At 51.6% G+C, this 25,955-nt stretch overlaps 1 protein-coding gene across 1 annotated transcript in view; it reads left to right on the forward strand.

The window, feature by feature from the left end:
* Positions 1–25,955, forward strand: part of SHISA6 (shisa family member 6) — a 133,378-nt gene that overhangs the window by 14,719 nt on the left and 92,704 nt on the right. Inside the window, exon 3 of the mRNA XM_021542398.3 lies at positions 15,851–15,946. Coding sequence (XP_021398073.3) covers positions 15,851–15,946 — 96 coding nt within the window. The remainder of the gene's footprint in view (positions 1–15,850; positions 15,947–25,955) is intronic.

Here is a 25,955-nt window from a genome sequence, read left to right on the forward strand (position 1 = left end):
CAGCAGAACATGTGAGAGATAAACAGAATAAACAACCTTGAAAACCAACACAAACAATTTATAAATTCTTCTTTGGCAGCGGGGCTGACAAAAACTTTCTACAATCTCAAAATCATCTAAATACCACAAATTCCAGCAGTGTTCCTTTATCCTCAGTCTCCTGCTGGCTCTCCCACGCTGACTCTTTTCCATGCAGCTCTCCTGCCATCAATCCCAGCCTGGGAGCAAAGGGATATTCAGCTCCATCAGGCTGATGTGGGAAGGCAGCTCTGCTCAGGACAGGGATGTCCCTGTCACCCCGTGAGATGCTCTCAGCAGTGAAGGCTCCCAGGTGTGCCCTGCTCCAGCAGCAGGCAGGGAGGGGAAGGCTGTGCCTGGAACTCTGGCACCTCTGACCTCCTCCAGCAGCAGGAGGCTGGGGAGCAGTGATGGGACAATTTTGTAGGAGGAAAGACTGGCCTAGGTCTCCATTCTGCTGGCCTCCTCATCCTCAGAATATCCAGCTGCCTCTCCAGGGGGATGCACAGGTCTGGGTCCTGCTCCAGAGGTGCCAGGGGAGGGCTGGGCACAGGGAGACCTTTGCCAGGGCTAAAAGCTGCTCCTCACCTGTGCTGGGCCAGCGGGACCTGCAGGTTGGAGAAGAGCTGGCTGCCAGGATCAGCACTTGGAATGCAGCAAACAGCACAGGCCGCTGCTCTGATTAGCCTGATCTATCTGGGGAAGGCTTTTAATAAGCAGTTGGAGTCAGGATGTTCCCGAGATGGATGCATTCAAAGTGCTGCTTTCAGCAGCGCCTCGCACCCAGAGGCACATTCTGAGCTCCTCGTGAATGTGAACAAACGCAGGGCAGGCCTTAAATCTTCACGGAAATTGTGGCAAACGGCTCCAGCCAAGCCCAGAGCAGCGTGGGGAGCCTTTCCACCCTGAGCAGCATCGGGAAGGGCTCTGTGCCCCTGGCCCTGCTCCCCACGGGCCCAGCAGGGCTCTGCCCTTTCCTAAAGCCTGGGGATCCAGGTTCCCTGTGCTTTATCAGTGCCTCCCCAAAGCCCAGGGGATCCAGGTTCATTCCAGGTTATCAATACTTTTCCTAAAGCCCAGGGGATCCAGATTATCAGAACCTTCCCCTAAATCCCAGTGGATCCAGGTTCATTCCAGTTACCAGTGCCTTTCCTAAAGCCCAGGGTATTTAGGTTTATTCCAGGTTATCAGTGCCTTTCCTAAAGCCTGGGGGATCCAGATTCCCTCTGCTTTATCAGTGCCTCCCCAAGGCCCAGGGGATCCAGGTTCATTCCAGGTTATCAGAATCTTCCCCAAAGCCCAGGGGATCCAGATTCCCTCTGGGTTATCAATGCCTTCCCCCAAAGCCCAGGGGATCCAGATTAATTTCAGGTTATCAATGCCTTCCCCAAAGCCCAGGGGATCCAGGTTCCCCCAGGTTTTCAATGCCTTCCCCTCATCCGTCCTTCCCCTCTGTCCCTTCCCCCAGATCAGCTGGGCTCTGCTTCCAAGCGCTTCCTTTCCTCCTTCGCGGAATTAGCGAGCTTCTCCCCCAAATCCCCAGCAAGTATTTGAATTAATTTGCCGAGGATCAGTGCCGGGCTGTGTGTGGAAGGCGTTCCAGCCCCTGCTGTTCGCAGTTTGTGTTGTCATTTACAGCTGTTCAGGGGAATACAAAGCAGGTGGAAAACGATCCCCCGGCCGTTTTCCAGCCCCTGCCTTCGCTGTGACAAACTACTTAAGGTGCAGGTGGGTGAAGAATTAGGGAAAGCATCTGGAAAACACCCAGAAAACACCCGGAGTATTCCAGGAACGGGGCTTTGCTGTTTCCATGCTCCTCTTGCCATTCCCTGACATTTGGAAAGAAGGGAACAGGACCAGCTTTGGAACCGTGAGGATTTGCAGGAGCTGGGGCGAGTCAGAGCCACTCCATCTGCTTCTCCTGCCAGCACATCCCCCGTGCTGGAGAGCCCCGGTGCCTTCCCTCCCAGCAAAACCCCAAAGTGCTCAAAACGTGTTCCCTGAGCCGCCCGAAAATGTCAGAGTTTCTTTCCCAGAACATTTCCAGGGGAAGAGTTCCTCGGTGTCCTGGCAGCCGAAATATCATTGCCGAGGGGAGGATCCCAGCAGGGCTGGGGGAGCTGAGAGCACACCAGCTGCTCTGTGGGGTGAGGGATTTAGGATCCTCATCTGGGACACCAGCAGCTCTGTGGGGTGAGGGATTTAGGATCCTCATCTGGGACACCAGCTGCTCTGTGGGGTGAGGGATTTAGGATCCTCATCTGGGACACCAGCTGCTCTGTGGGGTGAGGGATTTAGGATCCTCATCTGGGACACCAGCAGCTCTGTGGGGTGAGGGATTTAGGATCCTCATCTGGGACACCAGCAGCTCTGTGGGGTGAGGGATTTAGGATCCTCATCTGGGACATCAGCAGCTCTGTGGGGTGAGGGATTTAGGATCCTCACCTTGGACAGCAGCTGCTCTGCTCTGTGGGGATTTAGGATCCTCATTCCACCACGGCTGCCCAGAGATGCTCCTCCTGCATCTCCACTGGGCTCCTCAGTCCTGCAGCCTCAGGCAGCCGGGGCTGGGAGCAGCTTCCAGTGTTCCCTGGGCACTGGGGCTGCTGTGCCAGCAGCTTCCCACCCCAGGAGCTCGGCAGAGGGGATGGGAGGGCAGGAGAAGGAGCTGCAAGGCAAACACCCCAATTGCCCTGCCTCCAAATGGATCTGTGGAGCTGCTACAAATATTCCTTTGCTTATCTTTCCTTCACCTCGCTGCTTTGGCCACCCAAACTCTTGGAGCAGGCCCTGGTGTGTGTCGGTGGCTCTGGATGCTGCTGCTGAGCAGCTCCTGCAGGTGTCATTTCCCCCTCTGTGTGTACACACTCACACCCTCCTCCTCCTCCTCCTCTGGTTCCCCACAACAGCCAGACTTCCTGAGCTATTCTTTTTTCAGATTTGTCACTTGTTAGCTGCTTTAGCACACGAGCCCCTGCCATCAGTCACAGGGGATATTTGGGCATGAGACACCCTCCAGGTTCTCAGGGTCTTTCCTAAAGCCCAGGAAATTCCAGGTTCACTCCAGGTTCTCAGTGTCTTTCCTAAAGCCCAGGAAATTCCAGGTTCACTCCAGGTTCTCAGTGTCTTTCTAAAGCCCAGGAAATTCCAAGTTCATTCCAGGTTCTCAATGCCTTTCCAAAAGACCAGGAAATTCTAGGTTCATTCCAGGTACTCAGTGCCTTCCCCCAAAGCCAAACTCTTCTACCTGCAGTTAAGGAGCTTCAGCTAAAGCTGCTGAGAGTTTCCTCAGGGAGCAAAGCCAGGCCAGCTCACTGTCTAAGCAGCTGTGCCGTTCTGTAGCTGTGGACAGGTAAAATCATTTCTGTAGCAGGGCTGAGTCTCCCTGTTTGCCTCTCCGCGTCTCGCCAGATCAATTATTGTTTGTTACCTCCATTAGATCTTCAGGAGAAAGGCAGAAACACAATCTTTTCCTTCCATTAATCAGAGCAGTTTACAGAAAACATCAATTTAAAATGTTAAGGCCAATTTGCAACTGGTATTGACGACAATTAAATTGGCCTCCAGAAAGTTGCTTTTTGACACAGGGAGGAATGAAATCTTTATAAGCACATTGTGCGTGCCGGGCCTCTCCTGGCTCCTGCCTGCTGATCCCACCACGCTCCAGGGAGGTGTGAACAGAGGTGAGGAGCTGGAGGCAAAGCTCCATTGCTGGAACTCAAAATGTCCCTCAGACATTTTTAGAGGTTCCAAGCCTTGGTCAGAAGCATTTGAGACCCTGGCAGGCAGCTGGAAACAGCTGTGATTTTGGGTTTGAGCCATGGAATGAGTTACCAACTTTGAAGGTGGAACAAGCAGTCACAAAAGGTTAGATAGGACAGTAAAAGTAGTTACAAAACAGAGGGGAACATTTTTTAGTATTGTACAGGGGGGTTTTAGCACCTGTCCAGGGGGGTTTTTACTTTGTACATGGGGGTCAGAAGTTCTAAGATGGAGGAAAGTGGGCTGATCCTGTTCTTCCTCCTTCTTCTTCCTTGCCTCCATGTTCTTGGTGATGCTGGCACTCACAGATTGGTTTAGAGTAGAAAAGCACTTTGTAATGTAGGTAGTAGGTATCGGGGGAAAACTATAAACATGTAATACGTAATATATCATATAAAAGACAGCAGCAGCCCTGGGCAGGGAGAGAAGAAGCAGTCAGAGAGGAGAAGAGTCAGAGAAGGAGTCAGAGAGGGTTGTTTATTTGAGGAGCCCTAAGAAGGAACGATGCCCTCCTGCAGGAAAGGACACACCAGCTCTGTTTGGTTTGAAATATTTGAGGAGGAAGGGAAAGGGAGTACATCTGTCACAATCTCACTTACAATCAGTGAAGTTAATGGAAAGATTCCTTCTGACTCTCCTGGGCTTTGGACAAGGCCCTGTGCTGCAACATTAGCAAATAATGAAGTTCACATCTCATCAAATCCTCCTCAGGAAAATAACTCTAAAATATGTGGCTGGCCTTTTGCAGCTCTCTCCCAAATCCGTCCCTGGTTTGTGGGCTGTGCCAACACCTCTGTCTCTGGTGGTAAATCACCTCTGTGGGTAAGAGCTGCTCTCTAAGAGACCCCCACACACATTTTCCACCACTGCCAGTGCCCAGCAGTGCCCCAGGGCTCAGGGGGGCTCCTCCTGAGTGCTGAGCTAAATATTGAATTCTCAGAACGTGGCTTTCTACCCAGTGTCTGCAGCTGCAGGGATGCAGAGAATCTCCAGAGGATCTCCACAGGGACCACGAGTCCAGCCCCTGGCACTGCCCAGACCCCAACAATCCCACCCTGGGCATCCCTGGCAGCTCTGTCCAAACTCTCCTGGAGCTCTGGCAGCCTCGTGCCCATTCCCTGGGGAGCCTGGGCAGTGCCAGCACCCTCTGGAGGAAGAACCCTTCCCTAAATCCATCCCCAACCTGCCCTGGCCCAGCTGCAGCCGCTCCTGGCTGCTGTCCCTGTCCCAGGGCAGGGAAGGGTCAGGAGCTGCCCTGGCAGCAGCCCCTGAGCTCTGCCCGCTGTGATCCCCCTGGCAGACCCAGGGCACAGTGGTGCCCTCTCTGTCTCTGTTTCTCCTCCTCGCTGCCCGTCCCAGAGGTCCAGGGGTGACCCTGGGACTCCAGGTGTGGCACAGCTGGAGCCCGTTCCTGGCCCAGCTCCTCTGCTGCCCCTGCGGGGCACAGGGCAGCACCAGGAGGTGGATGGTGACTGCAGCAGCTCCCCACCTGCCTGCCAGGATCCTCAGTGGCTTTATCCACCAAAGGACTCGGGTGGGGATGGCTGTGGGATCTGCCCGGTGCTGCTGGAAGGGAATGGAGAGCTGGAGTGGGGCTGGACAGTCGAGTCGCTGCGGAACGTTCTGGAGCTCAGAGGGTGATGGTGTGGCTGTCGTTCTGATCTGTGATGTTCCCCTGTCCCTCAGGAGGCTGTCAGTGACCCAGGGCAGAGGCAGCAGCCCTGAGGAGCAGCCCCAGCTCTCCTGTCCTGGCACACAGCCCTGAGCTTTGCCCAGGGGCTGGGGCTGGGTCACTTCCAGGCTGTGAGACCCGGCCTGGCACAAAGGCAGAGGAGCTCTGGGTGCCCCTGGCTGGGCAGGGCAGGCAGGACAAGGCGTGGGCACCCTGCCAGGGGCCAGGGCAGTGATCTGGGGCAGTGAGAACTGGAAGAACCACCAGGACCTGTTAGAACCCCGTTAGAACCCACAAGGACCCTCCTCCTTTCGGGCTGTGCTGTCAGCCAGAAGCACAAAGGTTCTGGATCCTTCTCTGCAGGAGAACCCAAAGCCCCTGAGGCCTTTGGTGCTTGGGCTTGAGCTCGGTGTGAGCCACAGCATCATTAAAGCTGGAAAACACCCCCAGGGTGACCAAGGCAGTCTCCCTGAGGAGCTGCTGTGCTGCCCGTGGTGCTCACTTGGGCTCTGGCAGTCTGGGCAGTGCTGAGCTCTTCCCAAGGTACAAATTCTGCTCCGTGGGCTCCCGCTCTCACCTGTGGGCTGTGGTGCTGCCCTGGAGCTCCTGGAGCGTCCAGCTCAGCCCTGAGGAGCTGCCAGCCCTGGTCACTCCGTGGGACCTGCTCTGCTGGCACAAGCAGCTCCCAGCCCCGTGCTCAGAGGCAGGTGACACCTGTGAACATCACTAACACAATTGTCAGAGTGATCCGTGCTGGAGCTGATGAAATATTTACCTTGCAGCAGCTGGCCATTAATGTTTCACTGGCTGCTGCCAGCCCGCTCCTGAATTGTTTATGAGGTTTAATTGCGCTGCCCTCTTCCATCAGGGCTTCGATGGGCCACTTAATTAGCAACAGCTCCTGAGGGCAGCCCTGGCACAGGGCGGGGGTGGCACACCCACCGGGTGCCCCCATCCCACCCTCAGCATGGCCTGGGTGCCCAGTGCCACCCTGCTGTGTGCCAGGCTGGGGCACGGGGCTCTGCTGTCCCCAGGCTCAGTCCCTGGGGCTCTGCAGCCACTCTGGGCACAGCAGCACATGCAGAGGGGCTCCTTTCCCCTTGGCACCGCTGTGGGTGCCTCCCCGAGGGATGCTGGCCCAGCTCGGGGTGGGCACAGACACAGGACAGAGTGTGTGGGAATCCAGAGCTCCCCTCTGGCTGCCCTGGGACCCTGGCAGGGTCAGGAACCCCCTGGACAGAGCCCCCAGAGACACTGGCTGTGATCTCTGTCCATGGAAAAGAGTTTTCAGTCTTACAGGATGAATTACCAGCTCTGAGGGTTTGATATCAGTAATAATTAAGTGTGGCACAGGTGCAAAAGTAAAATTTTAGGATTCTAGATGAGGGGTCCAAAGGGGACAAGATGGAGGAAATTGGGTGTGCCTTGTCCTTTTTCTCCTTCTTCATGCCCTCCATGTCTCACTGTGGTGTTGGCATTTTTCTGTGGGTTCAGGCTGGGGACACACTGTCCAACGTAGGTGACAGATATTGGCACGTTCTTGTAAATCCAGCCCAGGGAGTTTCTGGTATTGAATGTTTGTCACATCCCACTGAGGGCAGAGCCCCACACGCTGCCCTGCAGGACAGAGCTGGGCAGGGCAGCAGAACATGTGAGAGATAAACAGAATAAACAACCTGGAAACCAGCACAGACCAATTATGGCTTCTGCTTTGGCACGGGGCTGACAGACAGAGACTTTTACAATCTCAGAATCATCAATACCACAGATTCCAACAAGAGTGCAGGTGCTGCCCCTGGGATGTGTGTCCTTTGTCCCCAGGACAGGGCCACCTCTGCACTGCCAAGGCTCAGGGGAGCAGCTCCAGCTCCTAAGGCACGCTGCTCTCCTTGACCTATTTGCTCATTACCTCCACAAATGGGATTTTGATTAAGGAATTTTCCTAAGTAATTACTCTGGCATTAGCAATCCAGCCAAACAGAAAATAGTCCAAAAAGCAAGGTGGCCTGGTGGCTGCCCTGAGGGTTCTTCTGAGGGAGGGGAGCAAAACCAGCCCTGAAGGGCAGCTGGACACAGCTCTGTCCAGTAAAACCAGTCTGAGGAGCAGCTGGACACAGCTCTGTCCAGTGAGGGTTGGCCTGAGGGGACACAGCTCTGTCCAGTGAGGGTCAGTTTGGTTAAGAAAAAATCAATCTTTCATAAATCTTACGATTTAAGAAAGGATCTGGACACTTCAGCCCTTCATGAACTCCAGCAGGCACCATCCCCACCTCCAGGCACAGAAGCTCTGCCAAGAGCTCTTCCCTGCCTTTCCTGGCTCAGCAGGATTTGCCCCTCAAGCCCTGGCTGTTCCTCTGAGATGCAGTTTTTGAAGTTGTTCTTCCCAAACCCTTTGCTTCCAGAGGAAAGCAGAAAGCATGAATGACTCTGTCTGAGGGTGTGAAACAGAACAACTCGCATCCTTGGACTGTGAATCCCATACACCCATTTATTTACTCGCAATTATAAACACAGCACTTCATAAATATTTATAAGGAGGCTCCCAAGGCCCAGCTGAGAAAATCAGTGTTATCACCATTTCCCAGACTGAGGCACAGGCAGAGACACTGCTAGAATTGTGCAATTTTATGGAATTCCTGTCAAAGTTTGGCCCAAAGGCCTCCAATTCCTGAATCCCCCTCATGTTTAGCAGAAAAATTTTGTGCAGTTTTACAGAATTTCTGTGAAGTTTGCCCCAATATCCCCCAATTCGTGGATCCCCCTTTTGTTTAACAGTGAATTCTGCTGTTTTACAGAATTGCTATAAAGTTTGGCCCCAAGATCCCCCAATTCCTGGATTTCCCTCATATTTAGCAAGGAACTGTGCAGTTTTACAGAATTTTTGTCAAAGTTTGGCCCAAGATCCCCCAGTTCTTGGATCCCCCTTATGTTTAATAGTGAATTCTTTTAATAGCGAATTCACTATTATGTCTAATAGTGAATTCTGCTGTTTTACAGAATTGCTATAAAGTTTGGCCCATAATCCCCCAATTCCTGGATCCCCCTCATATTTAGCAGGGATCTGTACAGTTTTACAGAATTCCTGTGAAGTTTGCCCCAGAATCCCCCAGTTCCTGGATCTCCCTCATATTCAGCAAGGAATTGTGCAGTTTTACAGAATTCCTGTCAAAGTTTGCCCCAGGATCCCCCAGTTCCTGGATCCCCCCACATTTATCAGCCGGGGTGGCTCAGCTGTCCCACTGAGGGCTGGGATGTGAGGTCCCAGGCTCTGGGTCAAGCTGCTCCTGGCAGAGATCAGGGTGGTGGGGGATGCTCCCCTTGCAGCCTCAGGGAGCACCCAGAGCTGCCACGCAGGGCCAGGGTGATGTGCAGACCTCATTTCTCTGGAATGGCATCTGAGGAGGATCTGGAGTTTCAGTAGTGCACAGCTGAGCCTCCAAAGGCTCTCTGATATCAGGGAATGTTCATCTCCAGCCTTCAATCCCTGCTGGGACAGTCGTTCCTCAGAATTGTCCCTCCACCCGAGAAGAGCAGGTTCCACCTCCCTTCTGCTGACACCCTTGAAGGTCTGATCAGCTCCCCCTTTGCCCTTCATCACTTTCCTTAGCCTATATAATTAAATTCCAGCAGGTATTGCAGCTAATTTTTGAGGAGCTCCTGAAGAACAAAAGCCAGCAGAACAAATTAATTAGATGGGGAATATTAGGCCCTCTCTAAATGAGATCCCAGCAGCAGCAGCAGCACAGCTTGGCAGGCTCTGGTGCTGGGTTCCAGGGGTACAAAGTGTTCAGGGAGGGGATGGGGGCTGAAGCAGCCCCTGCTCCTGGGACTGACCCAAAGCAGGAGCTGCTGGTGGGGAAGGAGAGGCTGGGCCAGCAGGTTCCTGCAGGAATGGCTCCCTGTACTGTCCCTGCCAGCCTGAGCCCAGGAAAATTCCTTGGCTGTTGAGCATTCCAAGGATGGAGCAGCCACAGCTTCTCTGGGCACCCTGTGTCCCCTCTGGCTGGGGACATGTCCAGGTGTCCCCTCGTTCTGGGGACACATCCAGGTGTCCCCTCATTCTGAGGACATTTCCAGGTGTCCCCTCATTCTGGGGACACATCCAGGTGTCCCCTCATTCTGGGGGCATGTCCAGCTGTCCCCTCATTCTGAGGACACATCCAGGTGTCCCCTCATTTTGGGGATGTGTCCAGGTGTCCCCTCATTCTGAGGACACATCCAGGTGCCCCTCTGGCCATCAGAGCTCCAAGCCAGGTGAGTGTCCCTGCGGAGGAGAAGCATCCCCCGGGCTCAGGGCTGCTGCAGTCCCTCCCGGGGCTCTGTGCTGCCCAGGAGGTGCTCTTGCAGAGCTGGCCAGGGGCTGTGCTTTATTCCTGACCCATGTATGCTCTCCTTGTGGAAGTGCTGCTCTCTGGGCTCATCGTTTCTGCCAGCCCACGCTGCTGCCGAGACCTCGAGCGCAGCACTCCTGGCTTTGCTCTCACAGAGGCATTTTTTAAAGTTACCAGCACCCCAAAGTGCTGCTTCCTGCAGCCTCTTCCAGCCTGCTCCAGCTCTCAGGGGGTTCCAAAGTCAAAGACAGCTGCTGTAGTTAACAAATAAACAATTAACAGAGGAATGTTCCCTGGCTCCCGGGAGCCAGCACAGCTTTGAGCTTCACTTTCTCAGCTCCTCCAGAGCCTGGCAGACCCAGGAGCCTGGGCTGTGTTCAGTGCTCTGGATTTGGGCAGGTTTTTGGCAGGGCTGCCCCTCTGGACTGCTCCAAACCCCCTGGCAGGGAGCTGACCCCCTTGGCTGGAATCTGAGATGTGGGGAGCTCTCAGAACTTTGCGAGCCAAAGCTGAGAATTAAACCCAAGCTTTGATCTGAGACCTTGGGAAAGGCTCCCAGACTCAGGTGCTGGAAGCAAGAATGTGGATTTGTAGTTTAAAGCAGAGACACATTAAGCTGAGGAAAGGAAAGTTTAGAGTTTCAGAGTTTAAAATATAGAAAAATAAAGTATTTACAGAGGTAAACAAGGAGTTTGGAATGCAGCACTGTAGGTTTGTGTGCCACAACAAGATTGGCTAAGGAAGCTCACACTGTAGCATGAGTCCATAAGATGAAATATTTAAGGATTGGGTTAAAAACATAAATATCCTTGTTGGTAGTGTTTTATTGGTCAATAACTCCTTAAAAGATCTTGTAACTGAGGGTCTTGTGACCTCGTGAGCCATGTGGTGAAGATGTGAGCAGAACTCACCCTTCCTGTCCATGTAGGAGATAAGAAAATAAATGGCACCATCTAAAGCAGCTCAGAGCTCCCATCTCCAACTCATTCAAAACTCCTTCTCCAATCCTCACACCCACTCTTGTCTCAGGAACTCTCCCAGGATGTGTCGTTTTCCACAGAGCCCAGCTCCTGGCTGATGATTTGACCTGAAAGTGCCAGGATTTGGTATGAGCAGGGACTTTTACCTGGCCTGGTTGCAGGGAGGGGTGGCAGAAGTGATGCAAATCCCCCCTGAAGGCCGATAACGAGGATCCCCCTGGATCAATCCACAGGGAAAGGAAGGATCTCTGGGTTTTCCAGCTGGAAGGATCCTCCTGTTGTGTTTTGAACCAAATTCCCTGATCCTGGCCTGAGCTGTTCTGTGCTTGGGGAGCTCCTGCAGGCACATCCCAAACCCTGGCAGGAAGCAGGGAAGGATGTTCCAGAAGCCTGGCAGGAGGAAAAGGAGCAGAAAGGAAGAGATTCTTTTGAAAGAAGGTGGAATTAAGGGTGGATTGTCCCATTTGCTGCTCTCCAAACCCCCTGAGAGGAGGGTGCAGCCAGGGGGGCTCTGCTCCCAGGCAGCAGCAGGACAAGAGGAAAAGCCAGCAGGTTGTGCCAGGGGAAGTTAAGACTGGACAATAGAGACAATTTCCCCATGGGAAGGGTTGTAAAGCCCAGAACAGACTGCCCAGGGGTTTCAAAAACCCAGATGTGGCACTTGAGGCCCTGGTTTGAGCCACAGACTTGGTGATCTCAGAGATCTTTCCCACCTTCATGTTCCTGTGCTGCTGGGATTCCTGGCACAGGGAACTTGGCTCTCCTCAGCCCACCCAGTGGGGCTTAAGCTCCAGAATATCATGGAACAATCTGATATTCCCTGCTCTGACCTGGAATTCATCCCGTTCATGGCTGACAGCTCACCCCAAGTACCGCTGAGCTCCTTCCAGTTGCTTTTTTTGTGCCCAGTTTCACGTCCTGTGCCAGAAGGAGGGTGTTAAACAGGCCAGCCTCCGTGCTGGAGCCCTCTCTGGGCTGCTTGTGACACCAGGGAGAGCTGCCAGCTGGCTCCTGCTGTTCGGGTGCTTTGGAGAAGGAAACTGGGGACATTTGGTGTCCCAGTGGCACCCCTGGGGTGTCCCTCCTCACTGTGATCTCTGCTAATGTGCTCCCCAAGAGAAGCTCCCCGCGTGCCTGACGTGGCTGCAAACACTCCCTGCCAACGTGTAGCCGAGTCTGACACCCCCAAATTCCCCAAACTGGGATGGGTGGGGTGTCCCTGGTGCCCTGGGCACCACTGGGGGCAGGAATCCACGGGTTTGGGTCTGGAGCTGAGCCTCCCTTGCATTCCAAGGTGCCCCAAGGGCAGTGGCAGGACAGGGGATGGTGCAGAGCGCCCTGCAAACTCCTGCCAGCCCTTCTGGCAGCTCGTGCCCTTGGGCTCGGGCTGGTTTCTGTGTGAAACGGCCCCAAAAGGATCACCCCAGCTCTGTTATATGGGAATCAGCCCCAAAAGGATCACCCCAGCTCTGTTATGGGGGAATCAGCCCCAAAAGGATCACTGCAGTTCTGTTATATAGGAAACAGCCCCAAAAGGATCCCACCAGCTCTGTTATATAGAAAACAACCCCAAAACCATCACTGCAGCTCTGTTATGTGGGAATCAGCCCCAAAAGGATCACTGCAGCTCTGTTATATAGGAAACAGCCCCAAAAGGATCCCACCAGATCTGTTATATAGGAAACAACCCCAAAACCATCACTGCAGCTCTGTTATGTGGGAATCAGCCCCAAAAGGATCACTGCAGCTCTGTTATATAGGAAACAGCCCCAAAAGGATCCCACCAGATCTGTTATATAGGAAACAACCCCAAAACCATCACTGCAGCTCTGTTATGTGGGAATCAGCCCCAAAAGGATCACCCCAGCAGAAATGAGCAGCAGCAGGAGCAGGGAGGTTGTGGATCCTGCAAAAACGAGAGGACTTTTCTCCGTTTATTTTGATTTCTTTTTATTTGCAGAGCCATGTCTGGCAGCAGGGCTGTGCTGGGGATGTCAGGGCTCGTCCCTGGGTGCAGGGCTCTTTTCCCCAGGCACTTTGTGACGAGGCTGAGGTCGGAGCTCTGCATCTTGCAAAAGTCTGTCCACGCCAGTCCCTGTCTGCCCTTCTCGGGCTGATGTAATCTGTGCTCACTAATAACATTTCCAAGAGGTGGATAACAGCATTTTAGTTCAGCTCTAATAATTCTGTTTAAGCAGAGCCAGGGTTGTAATTGCAGTTTGTGGCCGAGGTTGTTCCATATGTGAGTTCTGTAGGATGCCTTTGTAATGAAATGTTCCCTCTGAGCTCTGTGCCCTGAAGAATTTGCCTTTTTTTTGTGTGGCAGGCAGAGCACTCTGCTGCCTTGCAACCAGAGGAGATGGGGGAAAGAAATGTGTTGTAATAAATGAGCCAGGAGTCCATTTTTCTTCATGCAGGAAAAGCCACATCTTTATTGTACAGGTCATATTTTATAGGAGGATTATTATTATTATTGTTATTGTTATTATTATTATCATAATCATCATCATTAATATTATTATCATTATTATTATCATTATTATTATTATTTAGATTGTGTTGGTTGACAATACATTCACACTCAGTTCATTGGTCAGTACATGGTATTTTGCACATTTACCAAACTTCTGTATTTTTTAGTCAGTTTACTTATTTTTTCTACTAATTCTCATGGGATGGATCTTATTGTTTGTACAGCTGCACTTGTTTTTCACCCTAGGAATAGATTGTTGTGTTAATGCACTTTATTTCTCAAGCTGTTTTCATATCAGAACTTGCAAGCTGCACTTAGAAGTGACAGACTGGACATTAATTTAATTAAATGAAATTAAATTAATTAATTTAACAGAGCAGGCCTGGCTTTATGAGGCCTTTCTTTTATAATTTCTCTACCTGTGAAATTTCACCTTGTTTCAGTCTCTGCTGGGAATGTGGAGTGGTGTAAGTGTTGGTCCTCCTGGGACAGTGGGAGGTGGCCCTGCCAAGAGCTTTAAGGTCCCTTCCAGCCCAAACCATTCTGGGATTCTAGGAAAAATCCCCAAAATCTGCAATAAAATGAAAATCACTCCATCCACACCGTTTTTGCAAGGCCAAAATAAATGATCACAAGTGAGCAGGAATAAAAGAAAAAAAACAAACCAAAAAGCAAAAGTAGCATCCTATAATATATCCGTGGAAAGGGAAAAGTCAGGCTGCTTGAAGTCTGCGAGTTTGAGTTTCTCCTGGGAAAATGTAACTCCTGTTCAAATGCTAATGGCTCGTTATCACAGGGATGTTTTAATTGAACTACAACGTTCCATAAGCAGGGGCAGAGCAAGGTTCAGGGAGCAAATGGCTGATGAAGAATTCTCAATCTGCCAGTAAATGTTTGCTTTTTTATAAACTTCCCCTTCTTGATCTGTGTTCAGCAGCTTTTCCGAAGGGAGCTGTAAAAGGCAGCTGATTCCAGCTGGAGGTGGCAGCAATATTTGTGTGGTTCTTTTATCCTGGTTTAAAACAGGGAACTGATGGCACTTTTGGAGTGGCACCCACCGCAGTGGCCGAGAGCCCTGAGAGCACAGAAATTCCGGGATAGGAGCAAGAATTGGCTCGCTGGACAGGAAAGTGCAGCACATTTTAGCAGAGTGCTAGAGAAAAGGAAACCCAGTAGGGCAGGACAGCACAAACATCAAAGATCCCAGGGAGCAGAAGCAATTCCAGAGCTCTGCCTCCTTCCCAAGCAGAATTTGCAGGTGGGAGGTGGGGAAAGAAGGGAGAGAACCCACAATGTTTGCCATGGAAGCAGAAAATCCTCCTTTCTTTTATTCCTGGCTGCTTTTCTCAGGGAATTCCTGGGGAATGCCTCCACACTGGGAGGTTTTTTGCCACCGCCTGGCATTGGCACAGCTGCGGGAAGGAAACTGGGAGCTGGCAGGGCGGTTTCTGTGCACAGGAGCAAAGATTTGTCTCAGCATCCCCTGCCTGCCCCGGGGCTCCTCTGGGCTCTCCAAAACTTTCCATCTTTTTTAATCACCTTTACTCATTTCCATATGCACAGAATTTTGCAGCAGGTTCATGCATATTCATTTTGCTGATTTTACATTGTACTTACAGCTAGTTACACTTGTACTCGGGTTTTGTCAGAAAGTACAGAAAGAACTCTCGGGTCACTTTGCTCTGTTTGAAGGTTCGAGGTGTCTTTTTTATTTTTTAGTGTGGAAATTTGCATTCTTTTTCACTAGCTGGGGTAACTTTGCAGTCACTAAAGTAAACAGCGAATTCAGCCAGCTCAGAGTGGCACAGTGCACTCGGATCTAATTTCTGGATTTCCGTCCTGTGACATTTTCACTCTTCTCACTGGGCACAGAGGCTGGCACAGGGTGCCCGCGGGGCTCTCCTGTCTCCCGTTCCGCTCCCGGGTGTGCAATGGGTGTGGGGGGGACACAAGGGCTGGGTAGCACATAGATAAATGTATGAAAATGAAAAATGAAATATAAACACACTGTAAAGAATAAAAATATACCTATACCTATACCTATACCTATAAATATAAATATAAATATAAATATACATATACATATACATATACATACACATACACATACACATACACATACACATACACATACACATATACATTTTATAGATATATAAAAAAGAATATATATTAATATTATTATTATATCAATACTATTATATTATTAATATGACATTCTATTAATATTATTATATTATTATATATTATATGCATAGAGTTATATAGAAACATATATACACATATATAAAAATAGATGTACATATAGAAATATATATGAAAATATATTAATAACATAAATATAAAAATATACAAATATACACATAGATATAGATATAGATATAGATATAGATATAGATATAGATAGATAGATAGATAGATAGATAGATAGATAGATAGATAGAGGTATAGATATAGATATAGATAGATAGATATAGATATAGATATAGATATAAATTCCAATATCAATATCAATAACCATAACAATGCATGTGTAAATATAAATATAAGTGTAAATATAACTCTATCCACAGCGGCAGACTGAGCGGGGTGTGTTTGTTTCCTTTCCCGGCAGGTCACTATGGGAAGGACATTTACCGCAGCGGAGGGCCGGATCTCCACAACTTCATCTCCTCCGGGTTTGTCACGTTAGGAAGAGGACACACCAAGGGTACAGTGGAAACCGTTTTTTGCTAAATAAAACCTGTTCGGAACCCGGAGCCGCCTGGCCGGGCCGGGCCGGGCCGGGCAGGACCTGCGGGTCCTGGCAGGGCGCTGCGGGGCCCGGCCGCCGCTCTGTGCCCTGCTGCTCCGGCCAGGCTGGCAGTGCCCGCTGCAGAGCGGGCTGCACTCTCCCCTCTGCCCCTGCCCGGCCTCCTCCTCCCTTCTCTCTTGAGATGCTGGGAGAAAAGGGGGGGATCGCCATGAATATTTTATAAAATTATTTCTTTTTAGCTCCCCAAGCCTCTCTTTTCTGTGTTCCTATAATCTGTGATATAATGTACAAACGGGAAAAGGCCAAACCACACCTGTGCTGCTCTGTGTATGTTCTGTGTCCATGTACTGTATACAAACCCTGTGCAGAGACAGCTTTAACCAGACACCCATGCCCAGGGGGTTCTGGTGGCACCGCAGCTGTGGCGCCGCACCCCCGGGCCATGTTTATCCATGCCGTTGCCTGTTTGGTGAGTTTTTGGAGTGTCCTCCTGTGCCGAGCGCCGCCGGTGCCCTGGCGGTGCCACCGGGGTGCATGTGCCACTCCTGTGCCACTCCTGTGCCCTTGTGTGTCCCCAGGACTGCTGTGCTCCCTCTAGAACCAAGTACGTGGAGATCCCTCCCTAACCCAAGTCCTGTGCGTGGAGCTGTGTCCTCGTGCTCGCCTCGAACTCTCCTCTGTTGTTTCTGTGGATGACCGTGACTCACAAATGATTCAAAGACCTTGATATTTTAATTTTTTTTTCTTTTTTTTTTTTAATCCTACATTTCCTGCACTTTTTTCCAGTTCTCCACGAGTGTCATCCAAAGTAGTGTTGGTCCTGTAGAACTGTCAGAGAAGAAACAAATATATGTATATTGTCTGTGTATGTCTGTGTGTGCTTAAATAAAGTTTACTGAGGCTGAGGCAGCACCCGTGGGACTTGTAATCCAATACCATGCAATCCCAGAATTGTGATCCAATACCCTGAATTCCCAGTCCTGCAATCCAATACCCTGCAATCCCAGAATTGTGATCCCAACCCTGAAATCCCAGATTTGTATCTAATACCCAGAATTCCCATATTTGTAATCCAATACTCTGCAACTCCAGATTTGTGATCCAATACCCTGAATTCCCAGATTTGTTATCCCACCCCTGAAATCCCAGAATTGTTATCTAATACCCTGCAATTCCAGATTTGTAATCCAATCCCTGGAATCCCAGACTTGCAATCCCACTCCTGGAATCCCAGATTTTCAATCCCACCCCTGCAATCCCAGATTTGTTATCCAACCCCTGCAGTCCCAGATTTGCAATCCTAGATCTGCAATCCCAGATCTGCAATCCCACCCCTGCAATCCCACCCCTGCAATCCCAGATTTGCAATATCCCAGGTTTGCAATCCCACCCCTGCAATCCCAGTCCTGCTCTGCACCGAGGGAAGGGAAGCAGAGGAAGCTCAGGTGGGCTGGGCGCTGCCCTGGTTCAAGGAGGGACCCAAGGGTGACATTTCACACGAGCTGTCCCCATCCCAGGGGAGTTCATGGCCATGTCCTGTCACACCAGGAGCGAATTTAGGCTCAGGTAGTGAAGTGAGTGATGCTCCGAGGGGTGGGGTGTCCTGCTGGCCTCCACCGAGCCATGGAGATCTCTGAGGTCCCTGAGCAGGGCTGCAAGCCCGGCCCTTTGCCCCTCACCTCCCAGCCCTGGGGCACCTCCCAGCAGCGTGCTGGACAAAAGGCTGCCCCCAGTTCCTCCCAGCTGAGAAGAAAACCTCCTCTCCTCCTGTGGCTGCAAGGCTCGGGGGCTCTGCTCTCCTGCGGGTGGCCCAGGGGGTTCCACAGCTCTCCCAGAGCATGTTCCCTGTCCAGGGAAGGGGCGCAGTGGGCACTGGGCATGCAGCCCACCCATCCAGCACAGCATCACACACAGGGTGCTTTCCAAACGGGACAAAAGGATTTTGTTCTCTCAAGAAATGAAGGCCGTGGCTGTTTGTAGCCATCAGAATGGACTGGCTTTAGAATTTTCCTTTCAGCTGCCTGTAAATACACCTGCTTTTTGAACAGTGCTAGAACGTTCATTTCCACTTTCTTAATGGCAAACTCCCCCACTGCTGAGTGCTGAGAGTGATGAACACCTCCCACCTGCTGCAGGACCTGCTTGTGCTCGTGTGTGGCTTTGTCTGTGTCTGTGACATGACCTGGTTGTCTGTGCTGTGACAGGGGGGACGTGGGGTGCCACAAAGGACTGAGGGGCTCCATCGTCAGGACTGTGCCTGAAATGTTTGGATTTGGGGAAATATTGTGTGACAGATTTCCTGAGTTCAGCTTGAAGTCACCACCCAGTACCTGTAAGGGAGCTTCAGCCAGGGCTTTAGATGAGTGGGTTTTGTGCTATTTTATCCTAATCCTCTTTAGATGAGTGGGTTCTGTGCTCTTTTCTCCTATTGTTGTTTAGATGAGCAGGTTCTGTGCTGTTTTCTCCTATTCCTAGTTGGATAAGCAGATTCTGTGCTGTTTTCTCTTATTTCTGTTGAGATGAGAAGGTTCTGTGCTGTTTTCTCCTATTCCTGTTTAGATGAGCAGGTTCTGTGCTGTTTTCTCCTATTTGGGTTTAGATGAGCAGGTTCTGTCCTGTTTTCTCCAATTTCCATTGAGATGAGCAGGTTCTGTCCTCTTTTCTCCAATTTCTATTGAGATGAGCAGGTTCTGTGCTGTTTTCTCCTATTCTAGTTTAGATGAGCAGGTTCTGTCCTCTTTTCTCCAATCTCTATTGAGATGAGCAGGTTCTGTGCCGTTTTCTCCTATTCCTATTTGGATAAGCAAGTTCTGTGCTGTGTTCTGCTATTCCTGTGTAGATGATCAGGTTCAGTCCTGTTTTCTCTTATTTCTATGTAGGTGAGCAGGTTCTGTCCTTTTCCACTTCCAGCCCTCGTGTTAGAGCCTCCACTTCAGCCAAATCACCTCCCCCTGCCCTGTGGAGAGGGTTGTGCCCCTGCACTGCACAAAGCCAGTGAAGTTTCTCTCAATATTTCTCTGCACCCGGAGACACATTTTTGGTGTTTTCTCAACTGTCTTCTGTGCCGTGGCAGAACTCCAAGTGCTGAGTAATATTTAAGAGCTCATCTATTTCGGGCAGAAGACAAAGACGTGAGACGTGCCAAAGTACCATGGATACCAAATCAGCATCTTCACACGTCTGACGTGCCCAGGCTCCTGCAGGACGGGGATTTGGGGCTCTTCCATGGCATTGCACAGGACCATGCCATCCCAGGGCTCTGCAGCCATCCCAGTGCCTGTTCCACCAAGCATGGGCAGCTCCTCTGCTGCCAGGATGAGCCAGGGATGCCTCCTGGCTCTTTGGGCTGTCCAAGTCCCCGTGGTGAGGCACAGGGCAGGGCTGATCTCACGCAAGGTTAGGTAGGAGGGAGTTGGATGGTTGGTTCTGAGGTAGCAGCTTTTAATTGCGTGTGGAGGCAGCTGGGGGACAGCAGCACCTGTGAGGGGTTCACTGGGAGGGCACAGGGCTCCTCAGCCCCCAGAGAGGGAGGGTGGCTCCCACGTTCCTGCGTGGGAGCAGCTCCTGCTGCTGGAGGTGCCGTGGGAGGGTTCCGTGCTCCGGGGATGCGCGTGGGAGACGGGAGCCAGCTCGCCCCTCTGTGCACCAGGACAATGGAAATGCCAGTTCCCCAGCATCCCGACCCTGCCTGTGTGCCACCCTGGCTGTGCCCTCAGGGCTCCCCCCAGCTCTGGCACCCCCCAGCCTGCAGGGGATTTACAGCCACGGGTGCAGGCAGCCCAGGGACGGAACACATCCACTGCCACTGCCTACCCCACGTCACGTTGCTGAGCTTTTGGGTAAAAATGTGATTTTTATTTTGGTTTTTGGTTGGTTTTTTGGTTGTTTTTTTTTACTCCCGGTCTCAGATTTTGAAAATAGTTTCCCAGTGGAATTGAGCTCGCTGAGTTTCAGCAGTCTGGGACAGCAGCAGGAGCTCTGTGGAGCGTCTGATAACCTCTGGTCAGCACTCGACAGCTTCTTCATTTTCCTGGTAGCTCTGCAAGAGTGTGAGAAACAGAGAGGTTATTTTCTGGGAAAAGCAGAATTTCCCAGTTGAACTGAGTGCAAGGGCAGGGGGAGTGAGGCAGGAGGAACAGGGGGGTTCAGACTCCTCTGCAGGGTCACTTCATGGGGGAAAACAGAGCTGCCCCTAGAGTCTGCTGGTTCCCTGGGAGCTCGTGCCAGACCCTGCAGGGGCTGCAGAGGCAGGAGAACGCAGGAGGAGCCAGCTGTCCCCCGAGGCTGCCCAAGAACCCTTCCAGAAATGGAACCTCTCCCTCCCGGTGCCAGGCTGTGCCTGGATTCCCTGGCAGGTGTGCTCTGAGCCAGGGCAGCTGCAGGAGCTTGTTTTTCTTTTTTCTTGCTCTGAGGATGCTCTCGTGCAGTGCCAGCAGGGAGGACAGAGGGGAAGGGGTGAGCCAGGTGTGCAGGGCAGGGGCTGCAGAGCCCCGGCCCCGTGTGGCATCACCCCCAGGCGAGGAGCAGCCCTGCCGGAGCAATCCCTGGTTTGGGGTGGCTCCGTGTGGTGGAAAAGTCTCTCCTCTCACCCGAGCTTCCCAAGAAAGGCTCAGCAGTCTCTGTTGTTCGGTCTCAAGGCAGTTTATTGCAAGTTATCTAAAAGATTTTCTTCTGGGGCTGCTGTGGTTTGCTCACAGCTCAGGCAGAGGCACACACACACCCTGACATCCTCTCTGACCCCGACTGCTTCTTCTCTCCCCACCCAGGGCTGCTGCTCTCTTTTATATGGGACATTACGTGTTACATGTTTATAGTTTTCCCCAATGCCTATTGCCTATATTAAATGGCGATTTTCTACTCTAAACCAATCTGTGAGTGCCAACATCACCAAGAACATGGAGGTGAGGAAGGAGAAAGAGGGAGGACAGGGCAGGCCCAGATCCCAAATCCATCTTAAAATCTCTGACCCCCACGTACAAAACCAAAAACCCCCCTGTACAGCACTCAAAAATTCTTCCCTCTACTTTGTGACTACTTCTACTCTCACATCTAAACTTTTGTGACTTCTTGTTTTTCCTGCAAGGTTGGTAAATCATTCCATGTTCAAACTCAAAATCACAGCTGTTTCCAGCTGCCTGCCAGGGTCTCAAATGCTTCTGACCTGGGCCCGGAACCTCCAAAAATGTCTGAGGGACATTTTGAGTTCTGACAACCCTGCTGGGCACAGCCAGCCTGGGGACTGAGCAGCAGAAGCTCCCCCAGAGCACTTGGGCTTGTGCTTTGCTGTGCCTCGGGCACCCCAAACCCAGCCCCTCTCACGGCTGGGCACCAGCGGGGCTGCCGCTCCAGTGGCTGTAAATGTGATTCAGAGATGAGTGGGAGAGAAGAGATTTATTAATTTGCTCCTCATTAGCAGTTTGAGGGCTCTGATTCCCCCCTCCACCACTGCCCAGCTGGCACTGCTGGCACTGCTGGCTCCCCGTTGCTTGGCTTGCAGCTCTGTGCTCCAGTTTCTTTCCCAAAGCTCTGGTTTCGTACCCTTAATTCGTTATTTTGGGGTCTTATATTACATCTGTCACAACTTCCTGGGCCCAGCACAGCTACAGAACACGCAGTGAATCAGCTCCAGGTTGGAGTTTACTGCCTGCCCCCCTCATTAGTAATCCACACTTGCAGCAGGCTCATGATTACAGGCAAAGGCAGAACTTTGAGGATCATTTTTTTCACACCTGCACCTGTAACTTGCCATGAATAGATTTGCAAAAATTGAGGGTTAGGCGTGCTGGGTCCTTAAACACTTGTTAGAAATCCCATCAATGAGCGCTGTGGAGGCCGAGCCCGCTGCATCCCAATGAATCACTTTCTGTTTATCCCGGATAATTTCGGGTGGCTTTGCCTGTGCCTCGCAGTGGGCGCGCTGAAGATCACCCGCATCCTGATTCCAGATGAATCCCAAGCTTTGCATATCCCCACACCTAATTGCACTGACTCAGAAATGGGGTGATTGGGATGTGCAGAGGGGCCTGGCGGCTGGGCAGGAAGATTTCCATGACGCCAGAGGACATTTTGAGCTGCTCTGAATTATTTAACCTCCCTCAGACGTGGCCCGTCCATTTCTCAGCAGGCTCCGGACAGCTCCGGTTTTTATAGCCCTGGGAACAGCCAGGTGGGAGGAGAGGGGGAGGCACTGGAAAACATTCCAGTGGCTGCAGTGCTGTGGGAAGGGATGGGGGGACACCAGCCAAACCCCCCGAGTCCTTGGTGGCACCTGCAGGGAGCACTGAGGTGGCAGAGCTGAGGGATCGTGTCCTGCTGCCCCAGGCTGGGCAGGAGCCCGGGCAGAGCCCTTGTGGCAGCACATTTCCCCCTCTCTCAGGATTCTTCACAGAGAGAAATGAAAGAGAAAACAATTTCTATTTCTGCTCCTTGTTTTTCCCATGTGCAATGTGCTTGGAGAATTGTTTCCCTGGGGTGAGTGCTTGGTTGGATTCTGGTGAGGCTTGTTTGAGCCTGGTGGCCAATCCAACCCACCGGGGGCTGGGCTCTCAGAGAGTCAGGAGTTGTGAGTTAGATATGGTAATTATAAAAGCTAGGTTTGTAGTTTTAGTATCTTCTTTAAACAGTATATTAATGTATTATAGCATAGTTATAATAAAGAAACCATTCAGCCTTCTGAATTGAGTCAGACATCATCATTCCTTCCCACTGGGTTAACCTGCATGTACAACAAGCCCTCTAGCATGTGTGACTCTCAGAGTGGCTCTCACATTCTGCTGGAATCTGAGATGTGGGGAGCTCTCAGAACTTTGCGAGCCAAAGCTGAGAATTAAACCCAGGCTTTGATCTGAGACCTTGGGAAAGGCTCCCAGACTCAGGTGCTGGAAGCGAGAACCTGGATTTGTAGTTTAAAGCAGAGACACATTAAGCTGAAGAAAGGAAAGTTTAGACTTTTAGAGTTTAAAATATAGAAAAAATAAAGTAGTTACAAAGGTAAACAAGGAGTTTGGAATGCAGCACTGTAGGTTTGTGTGCCACAACAAGATTGGCTAAGGAAGCTCACACTGTAGCATGAGTCCATAAGATGAAATATTTAAGGATTGGGTTAAAAACATAAATATCCTTGTTGGTAGTGTTTTATTGGTCAATAACTCCTTAAAAGATCTTGTAACTGAGGGTCTTGTGACCTTGTGAGCCATGTGGTGAAGACGTGAGCAGAACTCACCCTTCCTGCCTAGGCAGAAGATAAGAAAATAAATGTCACCATCTAAAGCAGCTCAGAGCTCCCATCTCCAACTCACTCAGCATTGCCACACGAGCCAGCGTGTCCCACACTGTGGGGAACGAGCACAGGGCTGGCAGCTGCACTTGTTGTGGAGCTCTTTCTCCTTGGACCTGCAGGGAGATGCCACAGGCTGGAGCACGTGGATCCCTGCTGGGCCAGGGGATGCAGGAGATCCCTGGGGCTGCTCCAGAGCCAGCTGCAAGATGGAAAAGGAGCCTTTTGTTCCCTGGAGACCCCACTGCTCACCCATCCATTGATTCTGGCTGTTTTGACTTGGCCTGATCAAAGGGGCTTTTTTTTGGATGTGTTTAAAAAAAGACTGGACATGGCACGTGGTGCTATGGTCTGGTTGTGGTGTCAGGGCATGGGTTGGATTGATGATCTTGGAGGTCTCTTCAGCCTCATTATTCTGTGATTCTGGGATTCTGTGATTCTGGGATTCTGTGATTCTGGGATTCCATGACAGGACTGGGGTTGTCTCTTCTTTCTCTCTCTGAGACAGTGGAAGCCAAATTCTTGTCTTTGAGGCAGGGAAAGGCCACCAGTGCCTTTCTGGGTGTGCACAGCCAGGATTAGCCGGGTGTTTTGGCAACTGGGAGCTCACAGGGCTTCCCTGGCTTTGTGTGTGGCACACCCAGAGTCTGGGACTCAGTTTCCCCACTGCTGAGGGCCTCCTGTCCCCACGCCGGGGTAAATCCCACAGGTTTTCACCCCACTGATTCCTGCTGTGCAAAACAGGGTGACAACGTGAGTGACAGTGGCTGGGGGGAGAAGAAAGAAGCCCTGCCTGCTGCTGGCTGCCCTCTCACAGGCAGTCTGTCAGCTCTGGGGGATGTTTTGGCAGATACCTTTGAAAGCTGAGCTGAAAGCTGGGGCAGAGCTGGCAGGTACAGCCCAGCTGTCTGTGAAACTGCAGCTGCAGCTGCTTCCACAGGCTCCTCTTTGAAGAACGTGTTTTTCTCTATTTCTGATCAAGAACCGTTGTATAAAGAGCCCTTGCTATGGTGTCACTGAGGATTCAGGCTGGTTCTCTCCCCAAACTGGGATTTAGCCTCAATGCAGGCTCACCCTGGAGCTGGATCATGGGCCTTTGGCAGGGCTGCGTTCACTCTTAATCCTGCTTGCCAGTTTAAATAAGAAATTCAAATATTGTGAAAAGAGCTGGAGACTCCTGGCAGCAGAGAGGGGACTTTGCAGAGGGATCTGGGATTCTGAAGCATCTGTGATCTCTCCACAACAACATGGTCAGAGATGGGCAGATGGAGAGCTTGAGCACTCCCAAAAATCTACTGCTCCAGCAAAGCCAGTGTGTTGTGCCCAGTTTATCTGCCAAAATTCTTTGGGAGGGACTCCTTGAGGAGCTGCTCAGGGAGGTTGGGTCACCCTGGGAGCTCCCTGTGCCCAGGGTGGGGACAGAGGTGTCACCCCACAGCCCTGAGGCTCTGCTGAGGGGACACAGCTCTGAGGCTGAGCTCGGTGGCCCCTCACCTTTTCCTTCTCAGGGCTTCCTGTCCTTTCTGCAGCTTCAGGTGATGCCTTCGGTCTGAGCTTTCACATTCCCCAGGCTCTGAACTCACACAAAGTGCCAGCAGCTCTCCTCACAGCTCAGGCACACACAACAATCCTTTTCCAGCCCCACAACCAAGGACAGCTGCAGCTCCAGCCCCAAAAAGTGCAACCAGCAGGAATGGAGGAGAGCAGCCTAGGAGGGTGGGACTGCAGCACCTGGAGCTGGAATTGGGCACTGAACCCTGTGTGGGAATGGCCCAGAACTCATCAAAGTGGGACAACTCCTGACTCTGAGCCCACCTTGGGCCCACCTTGGGTGCAGCCCTGGCTGGGCTCTTGTGCTGCCCGAGGTGTGTCCTTTGAGGCCTTTTGATAAATCCCTGTTTCTTCTTTCCCCCTGCCCAGCCTCTGCCCCAGGCAGCCTCTCCAGGTGTCACAGCTGCAGGCTGCACATTCAGACTCCTTCCTTGGCTGCAGGGGTGGGAAATGAGGACTTTTACACTCCTGGGGTCATCCCAACACCCAGACCCTGAGAATACAGTATAGTTTTAATAAAGCAATCCTTCAGCTCCTGATACGGAGCAGGCATCATCATTTCTCCCCTGAACTGGGTTTTGCTGCATTTTTACCACAGGGAATAACTGCAGCAGGGTCCCACCAGTGCAGGAGCCCTGCAGCAGGACTGGCCATTCCCACAGGGTCACCCTGTCCCAGCAGCTCCCTGAGCAGCTCTGCAGCCAGCAGGGACAATGTTTCTGTCACAAACCTGCTGCAGCAACCCCGAGTGCCTGGCGGGGAGCAGAATAAAGGACAATTTCCCAGAGAAGGGGGATTTATGTGTGCCTCTGTAGTTCTGCTCTGAAAGCACAAATAATATCCCTCCAGAAGTAGCACGGAGTCCATCAGCTTCCAGCTGCTCGGCCCTTCCCTGAGCTGTGTCTGTTCACATCCTCCTCCTGCAGGAATTGATTGACTTGGAGATAAACAGATCAGGCCATTGCTTTTCTCTCCTCTAAACCCTCTTCTAAAATAGGTGCCGTGCCTCAGAACTCCAAGGAGGGGAGGGAATGCTGGCAGGGAGAGCAGGAGGGCACAGCTGGCACTGCCCCCTGCCCCACACCTCCTCCTTTCCCAGGGGGTCCTGGCTGCAGCCCCCTCAGAGGGACTTTGGGG

This window comes from Lonchura striata, chromosome 19 (assembly GCF_046129695.1).
Source record: "Lonchura striata isolate bLonStr1 chromosome 19, bLonStr1.mat, whole genome shotgun sequence".
NCBI classification, from domain to species: Eukaryota; Metazoa; Chordata; class Aves; order Passeriformes; family Estrildidae; genus Lonchura; species Lonchura striata.